Genomic DNA, 21,666 nt, shown 5'->3' on the forward strand with positions numbered 1-21,666 from the left:
AGTATTGAGGGTGAGTATAGATTACAATTTATAGATGATTTAGAAGGTATTTTTGGTCACTTATTGATTAGGTTAGAAGAGCCCTGGAGACTCTTCCAACTGTGAAATTCTGTACCTCCTGTTCTATCTGGTACCAAAAGACTATCTTACTTCTCCTAGGCACTGAATAACTTTCTCTTCTGAAAAGCTAACACTCAAAATTGATATGGTTTCCCCAGTTGAAAGATCCTTTAGATAAGAATAATGAGACGCATTCAAAAGAGTAATAGATTTGTAGAGAGGGGACTTGAATATAAATATTGACTCTCCCACTTAATGTGGGAAAGTCTTTTACTTTTTCTGTGGTTTCAGTTTCATTATTTGTGAAATGAGAGGGTTAAGTTAGATGACCTCTAATGTCTTTTACAGCTTAAGAGCCATAAATTTATGAGACAGGGGTGGGAAAGAATAGTCCATGGTCTGGCTGGTGAAAGATGAAATTACTGAGGAAACAAAGGTTCAGTCTTCCAAGCATATCAATTTATTAAGCAAGCACATGTCAATTGCCTAACAAATCAGGACCAGGCCCCTTCCTTAGCTTAGGGAGAGACACTGAATATAGAGGGAGACAGACTTTTACACATTAAAAATAATCAAATAATAATCAAATAAGGCCAAAAGGAAACAGTACAACATTAAATAATCTGATTTCTAAGTGGCTGAAAGATTAGGAGCTTTCCAAGTTGGGAGGGGAAGAGTAAATATATGCAATTCTCTGAACTCAGAAAAAAATATATCCCACTCCCCCAAGTGTATGTGAACACTAAAACAATAACTGATTGATTAGTATGGGGCTATTATTCAGATAAGATATATGGGTTATTTGAGATGTACAATTGTGAGGAAAATCTTGGCGTTATTCTTTGTATCTAATCAGGTTTCTGATCAACATAACCTAGGTCCTTAGTAAAGGGTCTGTAGCATCAATGTGATATTCACAGCATCTATGGCAACCAAGACTATCCCAGGGCAATTTTGAATAGCAAAATGAAACAGACTCTCCACAAGGAAGATGGAACCAAAACATTTATTCAAACACCAGAAAGCCAAATCTATCATAGTCACAAAAACCTACACACAATAACAATGCAGAGTTCAGCACCAGCCCAAGCTTTCCCTCTGTTAGGCTTCCCACAAACCAACTCCCTTACACAAATCACAAACAGGCTTCCCTTAAACAAAATGACCTTCTCACACTCATAGCCAGCTATGGGCTTGCCTGTGTTCTTCAGTCCTGACTGGGCTCTGACCAATTTCCTCTCAGTTTTGCTCTAGCTCCACCTCTTCTTGTTTCACCAATTCAGCAAACTCCTCCCTCCACAGGCTTCATGTGTGTTAGACTTCCATGTGAGCCAGGCAAATCACATGGGCTAATGGATGGGAAAGATCATACCATTAAGAAGTAAAATTCCATTGACAATAAGCAAAAATATGTTATCTATACAGGACCTCTAAGCAGCAGGTAGGAGTGATCCAGCTTTCTAGAAATGCGGGGTTGGATTTAAACAATGCAATAAAATTTTCTCCTAATCCCTGCAATTGAATAAAGTTTTTTCAAAAGAGGAGAAGTTGGACTAGACCCATAATTGAATATAAAGGAAACTGAGCTAGCTCTAGAATTCAGTCACAAGATGGAGTCAGTGTGGTTCATGTAATTCCCACAGTTGCCACTTGTTGTCCTAGTGCCCTCAGTTACCTCAATTTCCTCATGGGTCTCATTGTGTTTTGGGGAAATAATGATAATAAAAATAATAACACATCTTCAGCACTTTGAAAAAGGTAGAGATGGTACAAACAATGAATTTCTTTTTACTCAGTAAACCGTGGGGACGTGTGGGTGAGTGATGCCCCAGAAATTGCTGAAGATAGTCAAAGGCAACCGCAAGTCTTTGAGGACGACGCTGTCCGGAAGACCCATTTAGAGAAGGACTTCATTACTTTCTGCTCCTCAACTCCACGTAAGTCACTAAATCTAGAGTGTCCTTGAACAACAGACCCAACCAACTTGAAATGGGACGGGAAACTTTAGAAGCATTAGAAAATGTAAGAAAAAATGAAATAGATCTCCTAGTTTCCATAGTCCTTTTCTGCTTTTCACATGGTTTCCCTGCCATATTATCCATATCTGAGTTACCAAATGCTCCAGTCACCCTGTGTGCATACCCTCTTTTCAAGTGATAGATCAGTCATTCAGTAAACAGTAAAGGGGATATACTTGTATTTATAAGTGTATATAAATATACATACATGTATCTGTATGTGTACATGTGCATTTTTGTATATTTGTATATCATATCCATCCACAAAGCAATGTATACATGCATGTATGCTTACACAATGCATGTGCTTATGTTTCTATTGTTACCCACAGAGTTTACAACATAGCTGTGCATAGGAGATTCTTTTCCAAAATTGTAGTAAAATACTTAGCAAGCAAGGTAATGCATTTGCAAATTAAGAGAGTATTTGCTAAGCACATAAGGACAGAGTAAACACACTGAAGTAATGTTGGAGTCCAGTATGATTTATTAAGTAGGATTTTCTACTTTAGTTGTAGGTTAATTTTATACAAGATGATGAGTATAGCAAGAAAAAGTAAAGAAAAAAGAATTTCATAGAGTTGGGAAATATGATGTGGGTAAAGGTAGGCACAATTGATATTACACTTGGCTAGATTATTACAAGTACTGCAGCAGCACTTTTGTTCCCAGCCAGCAGGAGGGAGAGGACACACTGTGAACTGCTAGTCTCTAATTTTTGCCGTGGGACCAGGGTAGTCAAAACTCAGTAACAATATGCTTTCTGGTTAGGGTGATTTCAGGACTAGTACTTGAGAGCAACCAGAATGGGACAATGTTAAAGAGACACTACCAGAGAATAGAAGAATTTCTTCTGAGTGGTGGTAGAAAAAAAAAAGAGAGAGAAGATTGCATTGACATTGCCAAGGAAAGCTAGTGTTTCATTCTTGTTTCTCACAATCTCACTCCATCTCCTAAGTTTCTGGAGATTCTTGAACTTATCAATATCCAGTTCTCCCATTTTGGCCAGGCTACCCTAACATGGGGATCATTTTTATAGAGTCAGTTGCTTGGACAACCTCTGCCTATTTTGGTGCACTTTGTCTCTGAGTCACTGGACTAATTCAAGAATATGTCTTTGTGTTCTTCTATGTAATCCTAATGGAAGAAAGGAAAGGGAAAGAAGAAAATATGCATTTATACAGTCATTACAATGTACCAGGTACTAACTGGTTTTACACACATTATCTCATTTAATGCCAGAAAATCCTTTGAGGTATGCACTATTATTACCTTTATTTTACAGTTGAGGAAATGGAGGCAGACCGAGGTGAAGTGACTTGCCCAGAGTCATGAAACTAGAAAGTGTCTGAGGCTGGATTGGAACTCAGATTTTCTGGACTTCAGGGCCAGCTCTCTGTCCACTGTGCTACCTAGCCACCTCTAAGAACACTCTAAGTTGCAGGTCCAATATATTTTGCCTAAGTGAAACTTACGGTCCTTGATGATTAAAATCTCTTTTCTTCTTAGATAATGTTTCTTGGAGAGACATTCAAAATGGCTCCATCTTCATTACAGAGCTCATCCATTCTTTCCAGCAGTATTCTTGGTGTTACCACATAGAAGAAATTTTCAGAAAGGTAAGACTTGTTTAACTGGCTTCTTTCATTCATTTACTCATCTGTTTGAAAATATTTTATTTATAACCTATTTGTCTACTTTATTTGGCCTTTTGGGGCAGAGTAGGGAACATAAAAACCTACGCTTATTGAATTTAAAGTGCCAATCAAGAATGTTAGAGGCCTAAACATAAACCAGGAAGAAAAAATTTGGGACACAGTAGAAACCAGTACAACATTATTTGATATAGACTATCAGTTGTGTAATACAGCAAAGAAAAATGTCACTTTGAGATATGGTTAGTGAAGGAAAGCTTCACTGAGGAGCAAATTTTACTTCAACCATGAAAGGATAATAGGTTTTTGATTGGTTAAGTGAGGGGGACAGGACCTTCCAAGGAAAAGAAAGAGAAGCACAAGGAGACAGATGACCCCTCTCCCTACTTTCAACATATGTGCTAGTTAGAATATTTTCTTTCCTTCAAGAGCATCTCAAGAATCATATTGTCCATGAAGCTTTACCCTTTCCCCTGTGTTGAAAATGATCTCTTCATCCTCAGTGATTTTTACTTTTTTTTCTGGCTATTTTCTTTCACCAATCTCATTATAAATGGTATTATATTTACCAACGTGTGCATCATTTCCTCCCATTAGATTGTAAACTTCTTGATGGCAGGAACTATTTTTTAAAAGCACCTTCGTATCCACAAAGTGTATCACATAGCACCTTTTTATGTAATAACTATGTGATAAATGTTTGTTCGATAGTGTAGGAATAAACATCACCTTTGTGAAAGGTAAGAGGACTGAGGTTAAGAATTATATAAATTGGGGAGTACAGAGAGAGAAAAATGCATCAATGATGAAAAAGGATACAGTCCTTAGAAAGCTTATTAAAAGGAAGTACCAACATGATATGGTCATCACATTGAACTGTAGACCTAGTTAGAAACCCTGATAATGAATAATAGCTATGATTGTTTCCTGCATACTTCTTCCTTTGATCTTTTGAGATGCTTTCCCTATGTGGGCTAAGGTATTCTAAATTCATCAGGTGATGCTTATCTTGGCTTTACCACATATGTTACCCAATACTCATTTATCCAGATTATTCTGTTCCACATATAAAAGTTCTAAAAGCCAGTATTTCCAGGGCAACACATATTTTGCACCATCCTACTATTTCTAATATAATTTTTAATTTTTATAGATAAGGATCTGAATCCCTTAGTGTTTACTTGCCTTAAACTAAGTTACACAGCTATTTAGTGACAGCTTAAACTAACCAGTACCAAAGATGCTGACAGCCACAGTCAACAGCTATTTATTGGTAGTTTGCCAGGAGCTATGTAGACAAAGGAAAGGAAGGAAAGCAGGAAGGCAGGAAGGCAGGAAGGCAGGAAGGCAGGAAGGCAGGAAGGAAGGAAGGAAGGAAGGAAGGAAGGAAGGGAGGGAGGAAAGAAGGAAGGAAGGAAGGAAGGGAGGGAGGAAAGAAGGAAGGAAGGAAGGAAGGAAGGAAGGAAGGAAGGAAGGAAGGAAGGAAGGAAGGAAGGAAGGAAGGAAGGAAGGAAGGAAGGAAGAAAAAAGTGCTTGGTGCTTTCATTCTACTGAAGGCATGGGCTTTGTATTAATGCAAAGTAATTTCAAGACTGGGAAAGAACTAACTGGAGAATCAGTAAAGGTGTCCTTCAGGAAGTGACATATGAGCTGTGCTTTGGAAGAAGGTCAGCATTCTAAGAGACAGAAGTGAGAAGGCTACTACATCCTAGGTAATGAGAACAAAGGTGTGGAAGTGAAAGAAAAAAACTTCGCATATGTGGGAAACAGGCCATACATATCCTAGAACCATAGAAACCTTGTGGTACAGGTATCTCTAGGATTTTGTTGTACCCATGACAGATTGTTGCCTGTTTTCTATAGTCAACCCTGGCATTTTGGGAGAATCTCAATTTAATTTCAGGGTGATAAATATGTATTTCACTACACAATTATCTTCTCTATCTAAATCATTAAAAAATAAACTGAATTCATAAATGTGTAGATTTAATGGCACTTGGTATGAAAAGAAACTTAAAAACGGGTGGAAGTCAGTCCCCCACACCTGAAATGGATTCACTACTCTCATTTAACTCAGACACTCCATAACTTCCTTCAAAGCACAGATAAGGCATGACCTCCTGTATGAGTTCTTGCCTGATTCTCTTATTTATTAAAGCTTAATTTTTTTGGAAATTAATTCCTGTTTTGGTCGCAAGAAGGAGGGCCTTCAGACACATACTAACCCTGAGTGAAAAAGCTCAGCATCCAGCTGGGGCAATTTTTCTTGCCATAAAAATCATTTGGGACAAAGACCTAGGCTAGTGATTTTTGAATTGACCAGTATGGGAGGAGGCTGAAATTCTTTGACATACAGCCTCTAGGAAAATGTGTGTGTGTTTGTCCTTCATTGCCAAAGAAGACCATGCCATCAGAGAAATAATGACATGACTTGCACTTGACTTTGTTTTGAGTGAGGGAGGGCTGTGTAGGTCACCAGCCTCACTTCTCCTCCAGAGCCACCTGAATCCAGTGACTGGATTCATCAGGATGACTGGAGATGACCCAGGATGAGGCAATTGGGGGCAGCTAGGTGGTGCAGTGGATAGAGCACCAGTGCAGGAGTCAGGAGGACCTGAGTTCAAATCCCACCTCAGACACTTGACACTCACTAGCTGTGTGACCTTGGGCAAGTCATCTAGGAAAAACACTATCAAAAGGGACTGAATCAGAGAGTCAGCAACAGAAGACAATGGGAGGGGTGGGGACAGATTGACATTACCAAAGATCTCAGGAAGAAGACAACTCAAAGTCCTTGAATATAAGCAGGTAATTCAACAGGGAAAACATTAATAGCAGGAGAAAATTTGATCTCCAGATCTAGTAAGGAATTTTAGACGTATGTAAATAAATATTCCAAAACAAAGGACAATGATTCAATACTTGATAAGAAAGAAAACACTGTAGATTTTAAGTACATGAAATAACATACTATTCCTGAGGGATCTAAAAGAAAACAATGAGAATTATGAGAGTAGAATTTATTACTTGAATAGAAAAAAATGGAAAAATAGATATTAATTTGTATTTTTTTATATCCACTATAAGTTTACTTATTTATGTGTCTTTTTCATCTCCTACCCAAACTCCTAATGAATCACATGTAAACTTCTTTAGGGCAGGAACTGTTTCATTTTTAGTCCATATATTACAGGACCCTATGAAGATATCTGTATAGTAGGTTCCTAACAAGTATTTGTTGAAATGAATTGTGCAAGAAAGGAAAAGTTATGGTATGTTAAGGATTAGAATCAAAACCAAATGAAGTTGGCAACCAATAGAGAAGAGGCTCTGAGGAGTATAATTTTTGAGGGAGAGAAAGTGAAAAAGATCAAGTTCTCAAGTCACGGTTAAATTCCAGAATTAAGGTCAACAAGATGCTTGTGTATTGAAACGGATCATGATTTCAGTTAATTCTGGTAAATAAATTTTCATGGCTGGGATTTTCAGGGACAACTCTGGTTAGAGATTGGGTATTACTATTTGAGAATAATTTGGAATCTCATTGGTTAGGACCTGGAAAGGCAGCTGGAAAAGGGAGAGCCTTTGAGAATCAGATTCTTTGGGGAAAAAAATTAAAAAGTCACTCACTGCCTTAGAAGTCAGGATCATGAGCATGTATCAGAGTATCTCAGAATTAGTTTCTCCAGGGTTAGGCCCTTTTAAAGAGTAATGGTCAGTCTTTGAGGCCAGTATCCTAGTGATTCTGGTCCTGAAAGATCATTGGTGGTTAAATTTAGGGCTTAGAATATTGAGAGAGTGGGTAAGGAATTGTAAAGTGAAGACGTTGACCTAGGAAAATGATGCCTTGTAAAGAAGTAAGGTATTACGCTCTCTAAGGACCCATATGTTCTTATAAATATACATACACTCAGCTGTCCTGCCAGCAACTGGCAGATGAGAGGCACAGCGGTTATAGAAAAGAAAGAGATGGCAGCAGCAGGGGCTAGGTGAGCCTGTACCATCTGTACATGACTGATTTATTGATTTGAGGGTCAAATTTATATACTCTCTCAAGCAAACAAACAAGGTTATTCCCATGAGAACATTTTTAGCTTACATCTTTTACATCTTTCCCTTCCATATCTTAGTTCCTTCTGCATAACAACCTCAGGGTACACAATCAGAGTCAGGACGATCTTGTCCTTCCTTATCAGGAGTAGGATGGTGACCCAATTTCCTGAGAATGTCAGTCTTTATGCTAGTACAAGTCGCAAGTACCTCACATTCCAGACTCCATCAGAACTGACTCTCTACACTGTCCCATATTCTTTTATGCTACAATTTGTTCCTTCTTTCTCTTTCCTCTCAAAGATGACTACCTCAAAACTTTATTTTTGCCTTTTAGGTTCAGAATGCATTTGAAACTCCAAAAGTTAAGGTGCAAATGCCCACCATTGAAAGACAGTCCATGACAAGATATTTCTACCTCTTTCCAGGCAATTAAACCTAGTAAGTAACTGTAGGATGTATAAAGGATGAAACAGGAGAGAAGGTGAAATGTGGGTGAGTTTGCACGTCTGTTGGGGGGCAAGACCAATCTGTTTGAGTGTCTGTCAGAGATGAGGAAAGGTCAGAAAAATATGGCTATGCTACTGCAATGCAGCCATTGTTATTTGTCTGCACTTGAGTTTGTCTTTGACACACTGAATTTTTGTGAGGCTTGGGGAGGGCATGACATGACAAATATGAGGAAATTGCATGGTTAATAATTAATGTGGTAAAACATTCTTCAGTTCTACTGTCAACCAGGATGGACAATGCCTCTGTTAAAAAAACAATTGAGCTCCATGTTGGTTCTGACACACAGTTGCTCAAGTCCAATTACAATTATTCCCTCTTTTTATCAGATGTGGAGATAAGTGGAAAATCTTACTTTAATTAGAGTGTTTGCTAGGAACTATTCTCATCACTTATCGCCTCTATTACCATCTGTAATCATATTTATTTTCTCTATTTTTTTCTTTAGGAAAATTCAAACAGCTGGCACTTTATGTATCCACTTATTTCAGAAGAACACTTCCTAATGCAACTAGGATTGGAAAGAAAGGATTCATTGGGAATACACACATACACACACACACACACACACACACAGTATTTCTGATAAAGGTCTGATATCCAAAATATATAGGCAATTAAAAGAAATATATGAAACTAAAAGTCATTTTCCTATGGGTAATTCATTAAGCTATTCTCCAAAGAAAAATCCAAACTTTTCAGAACAACATTAAAAAATGATGCAGATCAATAATAAGATAAATGTAAAACTAACAATTCTTGAGATTTTTTCCCTCACACTCATAAAATTAACAAAAACTTATTAACAATATAAATAGTCAACATGGGAAGGATTACTGAAAGATGGACATATTAGTGAACTGCTGGTCAAGATGTGAATTAGTTCAGCATTTTTGTAGAGCAGTTTTGGATTATTCAAATTAAGTGACTAAAATGACCACATGCTTGGATCCAGAGCCTCCATTGCTAGTTGGGTGGTTGTCTTCCTTCATTCCTGAAGAGGACCAAAATGATATCACTGTATTGGAATCAAGGTACAGTGTGTCCAACTGTAGCTGATCAGACTAATGTGAACTTGGAAGTCTCTACCACTGGACAGGTACAAATAGTACACAAGAACATTTGGTATGGAGATGTTTCTAAATTTGTGCATCTCATGTTTCTTTTGAGATACTACAATTCTCCTTTGCTCACAAAGCACAGCACTTTCTTTGATGTGGTCATGCCATGTGGGATGGTACTTTGCCAGGAAAATAGTTTTTAGATTGACTAAGTGAAGGGGACAGGAAGGAAAAGAAAGAGAAGCACAAGGAGATAGATGACTCCTCTCCCCAGTTTCAACATATCCACTAGTTAGAATATTTCCTTTCCTTCAAGCACAGTTCAAGACTCACCTTGTCCATGAACCTTTCCGTTTTCCCCAATGTTAAAAATGATCTCTTCATTATTGCTTACCTTTTTTCTAGCTGTTTCCTTCTGCTGAACATATTATAAATTGTATTATATTTAACAATGTATGCATCATTTCTTCCCATTAAACTGTAAACTTCTGGATGGTAGGAACTATTTGTTTTTTTTTTTAAAGCATCTTTATATCCACAGAGTATATCACGTAGCAGTTTTCATGTAATAGCAATCTTATAAATGTTTGTTGGATGGAGTAGGAGTAAATATCACATTTGTGAAAGGTAAGACAACTGAGGCAATTGTTAGGAATTATATAAATTGGGGAGAATTATATATTATATAAACTATATATAATATATAAAATTAATATATAATAATAACATTAAAATATATGTTATATAAATAGAGGGAGAATAATGCAGCAGTAATGAAAAAGTTCTTCAGAGAGACCTTGAAAGTGTCCTTGTATCACTTCTTCTGACCTCCATGTAAGCACTTGCTTTGCGTAAGTTATTTGTAAAATAGTCTTTTAGGTTAACATATGTGCTAGGCATATATACCTAGGAAGTTAAGGGGGAAAAAAATAAAGAGCCCTCATATACCAATATATTTATAGCAGCTTTTTTGGTGCCTACAAAATTTTGGCAACAAGGTAAATGTCCATTAGTTGGAAAGCAAATAATAAATTGCGGCACTTGAACCGTGCAATGAAATATGACTGTGCAGTAAGTAAATCTAATTATTATCAATAGGGAGAAGCATGAAAAAGACTTATATGAACTGATGTAAATGAAGCAGGATGAGGAAAATGAAATACCTAATGACTACAATATTAATAAGAAGAACAAGAGTAATGATCTCAATTGAAAGTGATAAAATTAGCATAGCAACCAAGCTTGTTCCCCAAAACGAGATATAAGAAGACACTTTCCCCAGCTTCTTTGCAGATGTGGAGGACTATGTATCCTGCATAACAGTATAGATAATATCAGACTTTTTTTAACATGTTGCTTAGTTTTACTGAACTTTTTTATTGCTCTTAAAAAAAAATATTCTAAAAGAATTCATTTCTTTGTGAGACATTGGGTGAGGGATTTAGGTGACACAAAAAATAAAAAAAAATTAAAAATTGGTTTTGATTTTGTCTAGAAACCTAATAAACACGAAAGCAAATAAATGCTGACCTTTTACGTTCTTCAGGAGGGGATAAAATTTCACATGGTGTGAGAGAAAAAAAGTCATCTAGGTCTTAGTTTGGACAATGCTTCTATCTACACCATGCAGCTAGATGGTAAAGTGGCTAGAGCACTGGGCCTGGAGTCAGGAAGTTCAAATCCTGCCTCAGACTCTTTACTAGCTGGGTGAAACTTGTTTGCCTCCTTTTCCAGGTATGTAAAATGAGCTGGAGAAGGAAATGACAAACCACTCTAGTATCTTTGCCAAGAAAACACAAAATGAGGTCACAAACAGTCAGACATGATTGAAAAAGGACTGAATAGATACTACCTAAACCCTGTCAACTAGGAAGCTAGGAAATGTTCAGAATGTTGTGAGGTTTTTAAAGTTGTCCATGTTATTTAAGTTCTTATTGTCAAATGAGGAAGTAGTTTTGTGCAGCAGTCAGAAAATGTAGCTTCCTGAATTCTCAAGTCATTGAACCTAGAAAGCTACTTAGAAGTCCTATATTTTATTATTAACTCTTTCTATATGTCCTCCCACTCAGAAGGGAAATCATTGACTTTAAAAGATTTTCACCAATTTAAGTTGCAGATTCCTTTTTCTCAGTAGCAGCTCTCTGCCTCCATGGATTAGAAAGAATCATTTCTTTCTATGTACTGTCAGATAAGGGACTTTTTACTCTACTATTAGCTTGGATTGTAGTGACCCATACATACTAGAGCTAGAGCTAGATGGGCCTAGAGCTAGATGAGTGGTAGTGGTAGCAGTGGTAGAGTGGATGGGAGGGGTTTGGGATAGTCATATGAATGAAGCAAGCTGAGAAGTGACAAAAGTAGCCTGATTACTAGTTAAAAGAAGTGATATTCATTGCCATATCCATTGATCCCAGAGTAAATCTTTCATGTCAGCTCAGTCAATTATTGAGGATCTAGAGAACAGCCATCTGACGGCACAGATTAGGAACTAGAGCAGGTCAGTAGAAGTACAGACACTATTCATAGAGGGTTTGGGGTGGGAGACTTGTGACTAGAAAATGACAAGGGTGAAATATACCTTTTTCAAGAGAAACATCAGGGAAGAGGAAAAAGGGGATAACATTGAACATGAAGAAAATAGACTTTGGCAAAAAATCCATTAACTTTATGGGAAGGCATGACAGAGAACAACCATCTTGGTAAGCACAAAAACAGAAAGACAGGAAAAAAAGTAATCACTGATGTGGATAGAGACAGTGCCCTAAGAGCTAAAATAATATTGATTGACTTTGTGAAGTCCTTGGTGCCCTGAAGTCTCCCCTTACCACAACTTCACCTTATCCTAGACCATATAACTCCTTGATCCCACCCCTCATCCTGGGGTATGGGATTTCCTTAACCCCCTTATCTTGTGTCATTCAGAGTCCTCACCCATGTGCCTTCATCAATCACTGCCTTTGTTTAGCTGCTTGCTAAATCTCAGGCCTGCTGTTCTTGCATCACTAAAGCTCCCAGTTGCTACAGAGGTCTAAGTGAATTCATTCACATGTTGAGCAAGCTCTCCCATGTCTCTCTCCAGCATTATGGTGTTGAAACCCAGGAGTCCAAATATTAATTGGACTTTGATAATCTTCTCCTAGTTGCTGGGAGAAGAGGTAAGTGCCCTTTTCTTTGTCCTCTTCCCCAGACCTTTCTGCTCCCACTGTCTCCCTAGGCAGTGAGACCCCTGGAATGCCCAGGCACTGCCAGAGGCGTCTGTAGCTCCACTGACTTCTGGGTGGTTAGTTGGACTGCGGGCCTTTGCACTGGGTCAGTCACATTTTTTTCTCTCCTCTTCCTGTGACTGGAAAAAGTGGTGAGAGGCTGCTTGGAGACTTCTGGAAGGGGAATTCCAGGAAGAGATCTTAAGGAAAAGTGACAAGTGTTCATTGTGACACAGACTGACCTCAATGTAATCTGGAAAAGTATTCTGTGAAGGGGGTTTCTAAACAAGCTTAGTAGGAAATTTGGTCTCCAAAACTTAAAGAAAAGGAACCTTGTTTTGCTTGAGCAGACTTTTTACCCTGTGTTATTCCCCCAGCATCTTACTTTACCCTGTGTTGTTCCTTCCCCTCCCCTGTGGGACATTGAGGGAAGTGAGTAGGTGGGCCTCTGGGCTTGGTTACTGCCTAGATGTGAGCCTTCTCTCTGTCCCTAACCTTTACTTCCCCTCCACTGCATTTTCTAATCTGCTAAGTCTCTCTTCAACAAGATCACATATAATAGCCCATTGTTGAGGTCTGGGGGAACCATATGAGGTTTGGTGTGCTCGGGACCCCAGAATACCCAGATGTTGGGTCCTGCCGAAAGAATTCCACTCAAGACTTCTCTCAGTTAAAGTATAACAAAGTTTATTAAAGGTTGCCATACTGGGTTGACTCTTGAGAAGCCTAAGCATTTGTGACACTTGTATTGACAAGCGGGCCAGATAGAATCTCAGCTAGACAGAGTCAGAGCTGGACTGAATATGAGCACCTTCAAAAGGGCAAGATGGAATTTATATAGCAAAAGTCTGTGGGAAAGATCTAGAGTTGGTCTGGTAGTCTAGGAGGAGGGTCTAAGGAGGATCTCCATAGGACTGGGGTAACTAGTGATGTAATCAAGGGTGGGAGACAGCTGGAGGCAATTGAGAGTATCAGACAATGCAGGGCTAGGGTGGGAAACAGGTGGGACAATCAAGAGATAACAGACAATGGAGGGCCAGGCTAGGTTAAGAGTAACAGATTTGAGTATGAAAAGCCAGATTAAGTGGAAATATTCAAGAGGAGTTCAAGGAGATTCCGAGAGTCAGAACCCTATAACTGGAGGAATTAGACAATGAATATCTAATATAAATCACTAAACTGACTTGACAGTGAATGGGAACAGATTTAGTGAAGACTTCTCAGAAATACGGAGTCTTCTCCCTGGAGTGGAAGAGATCGTAGGCCCAGGTTTCCATTCCTCCAGAGTCGGGTGATTTCCATATAAGGCTCTGTATTGCATTAGGATCAATGATTGGATATGACTCACTAACTCCTCAATACCTAATTTGTATATGCATGCAGGCAGTCTGCAGTCCTCACACAGATCCACCTGATTTGCATAAGTTCTCAATGACCAATTTGCATGAGTCCTCAATGCTTCATTTGCATATATTTTCAATGCCTAATTTGCATATAATGACTTGAATTTTAGAGGGCTTTATAATGTCCAGAGCAGGGGAAATTTGAACTGGTTCCAAAAGGGATTGGTTAGATTTTGCACCTAGAGTGTAAGACCTTCCTTCTCAGCCAATGAGAATAATGGTTAGTGGTGGGAGGGGGATTTCCGCATCAGGGTCTATATAAATTGCCATTCTCCTTCTGTAAGGCACCTCCCGACTCCAGCTTTACTGGTGAAGACTGCTTGCTTCTCCTGAGAACTGAATAAAGGAGATTTTCTGTTTTTTACTTTGAGATGCCTCTGAGCAGTCTAATTTCAGTAACGTTGGGTTTGTTCTTCCTCCACACAACAGTAAGATGAAGCTGTAATGGGGCACTGATTATCTGAGAATATCTCATGGGGCTTTCCATGAAAAGCAGAGAGCTTGAATGATTTCTTGACTTAGGCATGCACTACATTATGCATGAAAGATATTGTTATTTCGGATTAGAGTCTGACCATTAAGGAAGTAGTGGTTATGAAACCAGTTAACAAATACGTATTAAGCACCTACTGTGAGATGTCATAAGCCTTGTATAGTGAGAATAAATTTAGTGCTTCAATAATATTGTAGGAATGCTTGCCAGCTTAGTACAGCTGATTCCATTTTGTTTTAAGCTTCCATTTTGAGACTGAACTATTTTGAATAAATGTTTATGTTTTTTGAAAAACAAAAACAACGGTGTGGAATGAGGCAGAAAAAAATTGTGTATTCTTTTTTTTTCTTTCTTTTTTTTAATTTACTTTTAACACTCATTTTCACAAAATTTTGGGTTCCAAATTTTGTCCCCATTTGTTCCCTCCCCCCACCCCAAAACACTGAGCATTCTAATTACCCCATCACCAATCTGCCCTCTCTTCTATCATCCCTCCCTTCCCTTGTCCCCTTCTTCTCTTTTGTCGTGTAGGGCCTGATAACTTTCTATACCCCTTTTCCTGTATTTCTTATTTCCTAGTAGCAAGAACAGAACTCGACAGTTGTTCCTAAAACTTTGAGTTCCAGCTTCTCTTCATCTCTCCCTCCCCACCCATTCCCTGTGGAAGGCAAACAATTCAATATAGTCCATATCTGTGTGGTTTTGCAAATGACTTCCATAACAGTCATGTTGTGTAAGGCTAACTATATTTCCCTCCATCCCATCCTGCCCCCCATTGCTTCTATTCTCTCTTTCGATCCTGTCCCTCCCCAAGAGTGTTGACTTCAAATTGCTCCCTCCTCCCATTGCCCTCCCTTCCATCATCTCCCCCACCCTGCTTATCCCCTTCTCCACCACTTTCCTGTATTGTAAGATAGGTTTTCATACCAAAATGAGTGTGCATTTTATTCCTTCCTTTAGTCAAATGTGATGAGAGTAAACTTCATGTTTTTCTCTCACCTCCCCTCTTTTTACTTCCACTGAAAAGTCTTTTTCTTGCCTCTTCTATGAGAGATAGTTTGCCCCATTCCATTTCTCCGTTTCTCCTCCCAACATATTTCTCTCTCACCACGTAATTTCATTTTTTGAAGATATGATCTTATTCTATTCAATTCACTCTGTGCTGTGTGTGTGTGTGTGTGTGTGTGTGTGTGTGTGTGTGTGTGTGTAATCCCACCCACTACCCAGATACTGAAAAGTTTCAAGAGTTACAAATATTGTCTTTCCATGTAGGAATGCAAACAGTTCAACTTTAGTAAGTGCCTTATGACTTCTCTTTGCTGTTTACCTTTTCATGCTCCTCTTCATTCTTGTGTTTGAAAGTCAAATTTTCTTTTCAGCTCTGGTCTTTTCATCAAGAATGCTTGAAAGTCCTCTATTTTACTGAAAGACCATTTTTTCCCCTGAAGTATTATACTCAGTTTTGCTGGGAAGGTGATTCTTGGTTTTAGTCCTAGTTCTTTTGACTTTTGGCATATCCTGTTGCATGCCCTTTGATCCCTTAATGTAGAAGCTGCTAGATCTTGTGTTATCCTGATTGTATTTCCACAATGTTTGAATTGTTTCTTTCTAGCTGCTTGCAATATTTTCTCCTTGATCAGGGAACTCTGGAATTTGGCCACAATGTTCCTAAGGAGTTTCTCTTTTTGGATCTCTTTCAGGCGGTGACCAGTGGATTCCTTGAATTCTTATTTTGCCCTCTGGTTCTAGAATATCAGGGCAGTTTTCCCTGATAATTTCATGGAAGATGATGTCTAGGCTCTTTTGTTGATGATGGCTTTCAGGTAGTCCCATAATTTTTAAATTGTCTCTCCTGGATCTATTTTCCAGGTCAGTTGTTTTTCCAATGAAATATTTCACATTATCTTCTATTTTTTCATTCTTTTGGTTTTGTTTTGTGATTTCTTGGTTTCTCATAAAGTCATTAGCCTCCATCTCTTCCATTCTAATTTTTAAAGAACTATTTTCTTCAGTGAGCTTTTGAACCTCTTTTTCCATTTGGCTAATTCTGCTTTTTCAAGCATTCTTCTCCTCGTTGGCTTTTTGAACCTCTTTTGCCAATTGAGGTAGCCTATTTTTCAAGGTGTTATTTTCTTCAGCATTTTTTTGAGTCTCCTTTAGCAAGGTGTTGACTTGTTTTTCATGCTTTTTCTTGCATGTCTCTCATTTCTCTTCCCAGTTTTTCCTCCACCTCTCTAACTTGGTTTTCAAAATCCTTTTTGAGCTCTTCCACAGCCTGACCCCATTGAATATTTATTTTGGGGATACAGAAGCCTTGATTTCTATGTCTTTCCCTGATGGTAAGCATTGTTCTTCCTCATCTGAAAGGAAGGGAGAAGATATCTGTTCACCAAGAAAGTAACCTTCTATGGCCTTATTTATTTTTTCCCCCTTTTCTGGGCATTTTCCCAGCAGGTTACTTGACTTCTGAGTGTCCTCTCCACACCCACCTCCCCTCTAGATCTGCCCAGCCAGCACATGGGGGTCTGAGATTCAAATGCTGCTTCCCAGCCTCAGGGCTTTTGGTGGGGGCGGGGATGCTATTCAGTGTGAGACTAAGTTCAGGTGCTCAGGTGGGGCAGGGCTGCCACACAGGGCTCAGTTCCCTCAGGGGGTTTATGCTGAGACCTTCAACAATGGATCTGAGCTCCTGCCTGCTTTGGGAGCCCTTGTCTTCTGCTGCCTCTGCTACTGCTTCCCGAGGGGGCCTGAGTTATGGAGACACCCTGCTCCCCTCTCGGTGAGCCAAAAATACTCTCTCACTGACCTTTGGTGCCTGTGGGTGGATGGACCTGCGTGGCCGCTGGAGATTCTGTCCCTGAAGCCTTCTGGGATCTGCTCCTCTTAGTGCCGTGTGGCTGAGGCCAGGCTAAAATTGTGTATTCTTAAACAGCAGATGGAAAAATGTGTGGACCCTCTGATAAGACAATCAATGGGGAAAATATTATAAGTAAACTTATCAGTAATTTTGAAGTAAAATACTAATCAAATTATATGGTAAATGACTTATGGAACATACATAGCTTAAAAAAGCATAAATAAACAACAAAACACCTGAGGGCCCAGCCACTAGCCTACTCCTAGAGAATGAATAGTGCTGGCTCCAGCATTTCTCACCCTGGAGATTCAAACCACTGAATTTGACTTGAAGGAAGTGCTGACTGATAGTCAGCACCTAGGAAGATTAAAGTGGCAGAGGTCTGATCTGTTGTTGTGATGGGGTTCAGACTCTGGGAACTTACTTGAGCTCCCTTGGAATCTCCTCACAGAATCTTACCTTTCATACTCAAATCTGTGACCATTGTCTGTTATCTCCTGATTGCCCTACCTGCTTCGCACCTAGGCGCCCCCTAGTCTGATGTTTGTTGATTACCTGTAGCTGTTTCCAGCCTTTGATCCTCCTTGGAGTCCCTTCCTGAACTTCCTCTCCCATCACTCTAGACTACCAGATCCCCCCACCCCCTATCCCCCATCCCTCCTATACTCTTTTCTATATTTAAGTCCCACCTTGCCTCCATGAAGGCGCTCAGATCCAATCCAGCTCAGACTCTGTCTAGCTGGGATTCTACCTGGCCCGCTTGTGAATACAAGCATTACAAATGCTTAGGTTCCTTAAGAGGCAACCCAATTTGGCGAATCTTTAATAAACTTTGTTTCCTTTGGCTTTAAGAATTCTTGAGTTGAATTCATTCTAGCACGACCCAAACTGTTGGTATTTTGGTGTCCACGATCATCTCTCAACCTCTTCAGTTTCAGTGTGTCATTTACATACATTCTTTCATAAAATTCAATTGTACACATTGAGATATCTCATTAGTGTTTCTGTCCATTAGTTATCATAAGTAATAGTAGATTGGCTGTATACATGCACTTTACATTACGTCTTGGAAGGCAATGAGTGTGTTATATTAAGGATTATAGTAACTAAGTAAGGAAATATCAGGTATGACCTAACTTTAAGAAGACATATTTAAGAGACTTAACAGAGAGAACAGTTAGAAACATGAGGTTTCAGATTCTCAAAAGCAAATTTAATTGAGAATGAGAGTCTGCAAACAAGAAAATTCTAGCAGCATAGTCATAAGTTACAGGATCAGAGATTTAGGGCTGGAAGGAACCTTAGTGGTCATTTAGCCCAACTCCTAATACTTACAGATGAGGATATTGAAGTTCATTGACTTGAGCAGGGTCACATAACTAGTAGATTTTAGAGATGGGATTTGGGCCCAGCTATTCCTAACTCACTATGGGTGGAGTTCTTGGTCTGGAGTCAGGACATGTCTAAAGTCACTTGACTTAAATTCTTGTCTTCCAGTCTCTGAGGACTGTAGGACCAGAGGTGTGAGTTGCCTTGACCATACGTTTTCTACATGTGTACCTCGCAATCATTTCATTCTAAACTAGGCCCAGTCTTCCTACATTGTGTATGTGTGTGTGTCTGTGTGTGTGTGTGTGTGTGTGTGTGTGTGACAGACAGACGGACAGACAGACAGACAACAGAGAGACAGAGATAGAGACAGAGAATAAAACTCATTTTTTAAATTTTGTTTTCTGAGGGGATAGGGGAAGAGACAGGGTTTCTTTTGTAGCTATTACGTTTTATTGTTGTTGTTTAATCATTTCAGTTGTGTCTGACTTTATGACCACCACTTTTTAAACTTTTTTTTATTTTTTAGTAAAGATACTAGAATGGTTTTCCTTTTCTTCTCCAGTTGATTTTACAGATGAGGAAACTGAGGCAATAAGTGTTAAGTGACATGTGTAACTCTAAAGAGCAAGTATACTAACAATGCTCAGTGAACTACAGTTCCACACTCAAAGAATGTTCTAGAAACCTGCGAGAATAGCAATTACTCACTGGGAATTGTTTCACTTCCTACTCTACCTTCTCAGTAGCATACTCTTTAAACAATCCAAAGAAAAGTCAGGTGTTTGATTTTTAGTGAGAAAGGCAAAGAAGAAAGGAATATTGGTTGTGAACTTTTTGATATATCCTTAGCTAAAATGATAAGAAGCCAAGTCCAGAGAAAGGTTATTCATATTTGGACATGTGAGATAAGTGTTGTCCTTCAGGATGTCCATGGTAAAGTGTTAAATAATTAGTTCTCTATAAGTAATAATAAGATTAAATAAGAAACAAGTAAACAAAAAAAGTGAATTAATGAATTAAAAATAACACTTACTTTTAATCTACACTACTAATATTTTCCATAAGTTTTTAAGTCAAAATAATGAAACAATAACTCATGCCCTGATTTGTAACATTAGCCAATTTCTGAGGTGTAAGTGCGCCCTGATAGCTCATAGCTAGTTCCAGCTCACCCTTGATGGTTACCCGTTTTACTGTTAGATAATTCTTCCCCAGGTCTAGCCTCTTTCCCTCATGCTGCAGGCTAAGCACCCTACCCCATCCCATTTTTTTCTGTCAGTACTTTTTTCAGGGAACATGAACGTGGATGATTAATGATTGTTATATTTTGTCAGACTGATTTTTTAGCCTCTCCTTAACTATTATGCAAAATAAATTAGACAAAATTTCCCTAAAATTGGAATCTAAGAGAATAAAAAAAAAAGAATGAGAAAAAAGAGAGATATCATTAATTTTGTTAGTTCTCTAGAACAGTACTAGAACATCTTTCTGGGTATATTTCATAACTTCACATACCCACTTCAAGGTCAGACTGAGTGTATGCACAGACAAAAGAGAGGGCAAAGGAGAGGGATTTCCCAGCTATGTGGAGACTCAATGTGACTCTCAACTTTGCCTAATTTCACAGTGACCTTCCTGGAAATGCCAGCAAATTGGATTTCCTGACAGACCAGGAGCAAAAGATGAAGGTCTGTGTGTCTGTAGTATAACTCCAACAATAATTAAAATAATGGTCACTACCATCCTAGAGTTCTAAGATTTGCAGCTCATTTTGACCAATGCACCTCATTTGTATATGAACATGTATTTGCAAAGGGGGCACCAAATTCATACTTTTTTATTTTTGTGCTTTCTGTCACTGAAAAAAAAAATCAACTTTTTATCTCAGTTCTGCTAAGGAAAATTGATCCATTCCAGAGACCTGGAAGCCACACCCAACCCCAACCTTTTTATTCTGGCAAGGAACCACAGAATTTCAGAGACAGCTAGTTAAAAACCCTTACATCTCTCCCTTCTTCTAAGGAGAGTTACACAAGTGTCATTTTCATTTTCACTGTCTTTTAAAAGAAGGAAATGAAACAGATCTTGGTTGATGAGGGTGCATCCTTTTATTTTCTTTTGGTTTTGTTGGGGTGAGGTTGTGAGGTGGAGGCAGTTGTGCTCAATCCTAGTTCCGAGAATTCTTTTTCCTTCCTGAGTTGTGGGAACATCTAGAATAGAAATATTCTTAGGAGTAGCTTTCTGTTGTTGGCAAAAGTTTAAGAGTGAAAGAAAAAGGTTACCACGTGGGAAGCAAACCTTCCTGGTGTTAGTGTTACCTTGGGTTGGGAATGATAACATTGTCAGTTCCCTAAAGCAGGAGAAGGATAAACTGCTTCTATGTGGATTCCTTATGGATATCCTGTGGTTCCTGTCTCAACAGGTTTTACTTTTCCTCCTTTCCCCATCCCTAAATGCTTCTAGTTACTACTACTCAAAGCTCATAAAGTCATTCAAGTAATGACCTATTAAAAAAAAATTCTAATTGAAAATATTTGCAATTAGATGGAGGCACTCAGCAAGCTTCCTTCTGAGGATTTTCTAAATTCCAGCTTTTAGCAAAGCACACTCAAACTGAAATTGTGGCCCAGACCTTGCAGAATGTAGAGAGAACCAACAGAAGATCTGATATTACGATGTGTTTTATTTTAGGGTAAAAAGTAGGTAATTTTAAGTGATAGGCAGAATGTCAACTTTAGAGTTAGGAAAATATGAATTTAAAGCCAGTGTTTTTCACATTGCTTGGTTGGTTTTTGTCCTTTGCTCTCAAAGCAAAGCAAAATGACTTCACTATGCTAGAGTCAAGTTACAATGTGTCTCACTATGGATGATAAGCTTGGAAAGCTCTTCCACAGGTTGGGCACAAATAGTCCAAGTGAACGTTTGGAGTAGATTCCCTAAATTTGCTCATTCTGCATTTTCTTTGAGTTGTTTCAATATGGCTTTTCCCATAGAGAACAGCACGTTCTCTGATGTGGGCACACC

General features: G+C 38.7%; 1 protein-coding gene across 1 annotated transcript in view; it reads left to right on the forward strand.

Annotated features, from left to right (window-relative positions):
* The window catches only part of LOC140505343 (caspase-4-like), a 32,902-nt gene extending 23,050 nt beyond the window's left edge, over positions 1–9,852 (forward strand). Inside the window, exons 6-9 of the mRNA XM_072611228.1 lie at positions 1,857–1,997; positions 3,588–3,697; positions 8,121–8,224; positions 8,742–9,852. Of these exons, the coding sequence (XP_072467329.1) occupies positions 1,857–1,997; positions 3,588–3,697; positions 8,121–8,219 (350 nt within the window). The 3' untranslated portion in view covers positions 8,220–8,224; positions 8,742–9,852. The remainder of the gene's footprint in view (positions 1–1,856; positions 1,998–3,587; positions 3,698–8,120; positions 8,225–8,741) is intronic.
* The last annotated feature ends 11,814 nt before the right edge of the window (positions 9,853–21,666 follow it).

Source organism: Notamacropus eugenii, chromosome 5 (assembly GCF_028372415.1).
Source record: "Notamacropus eugenii isolate mMacEug1 chromosome 5, mMacEug1.pri_v2, whole genome shotgun sequence".
NCBI classification, from domain to species: Eukaryota; Metazoa; Chordata; class Mammalia; order Diprotodontia; family Macropodidae; genus Notamacropus; species Notamacropus eugenii.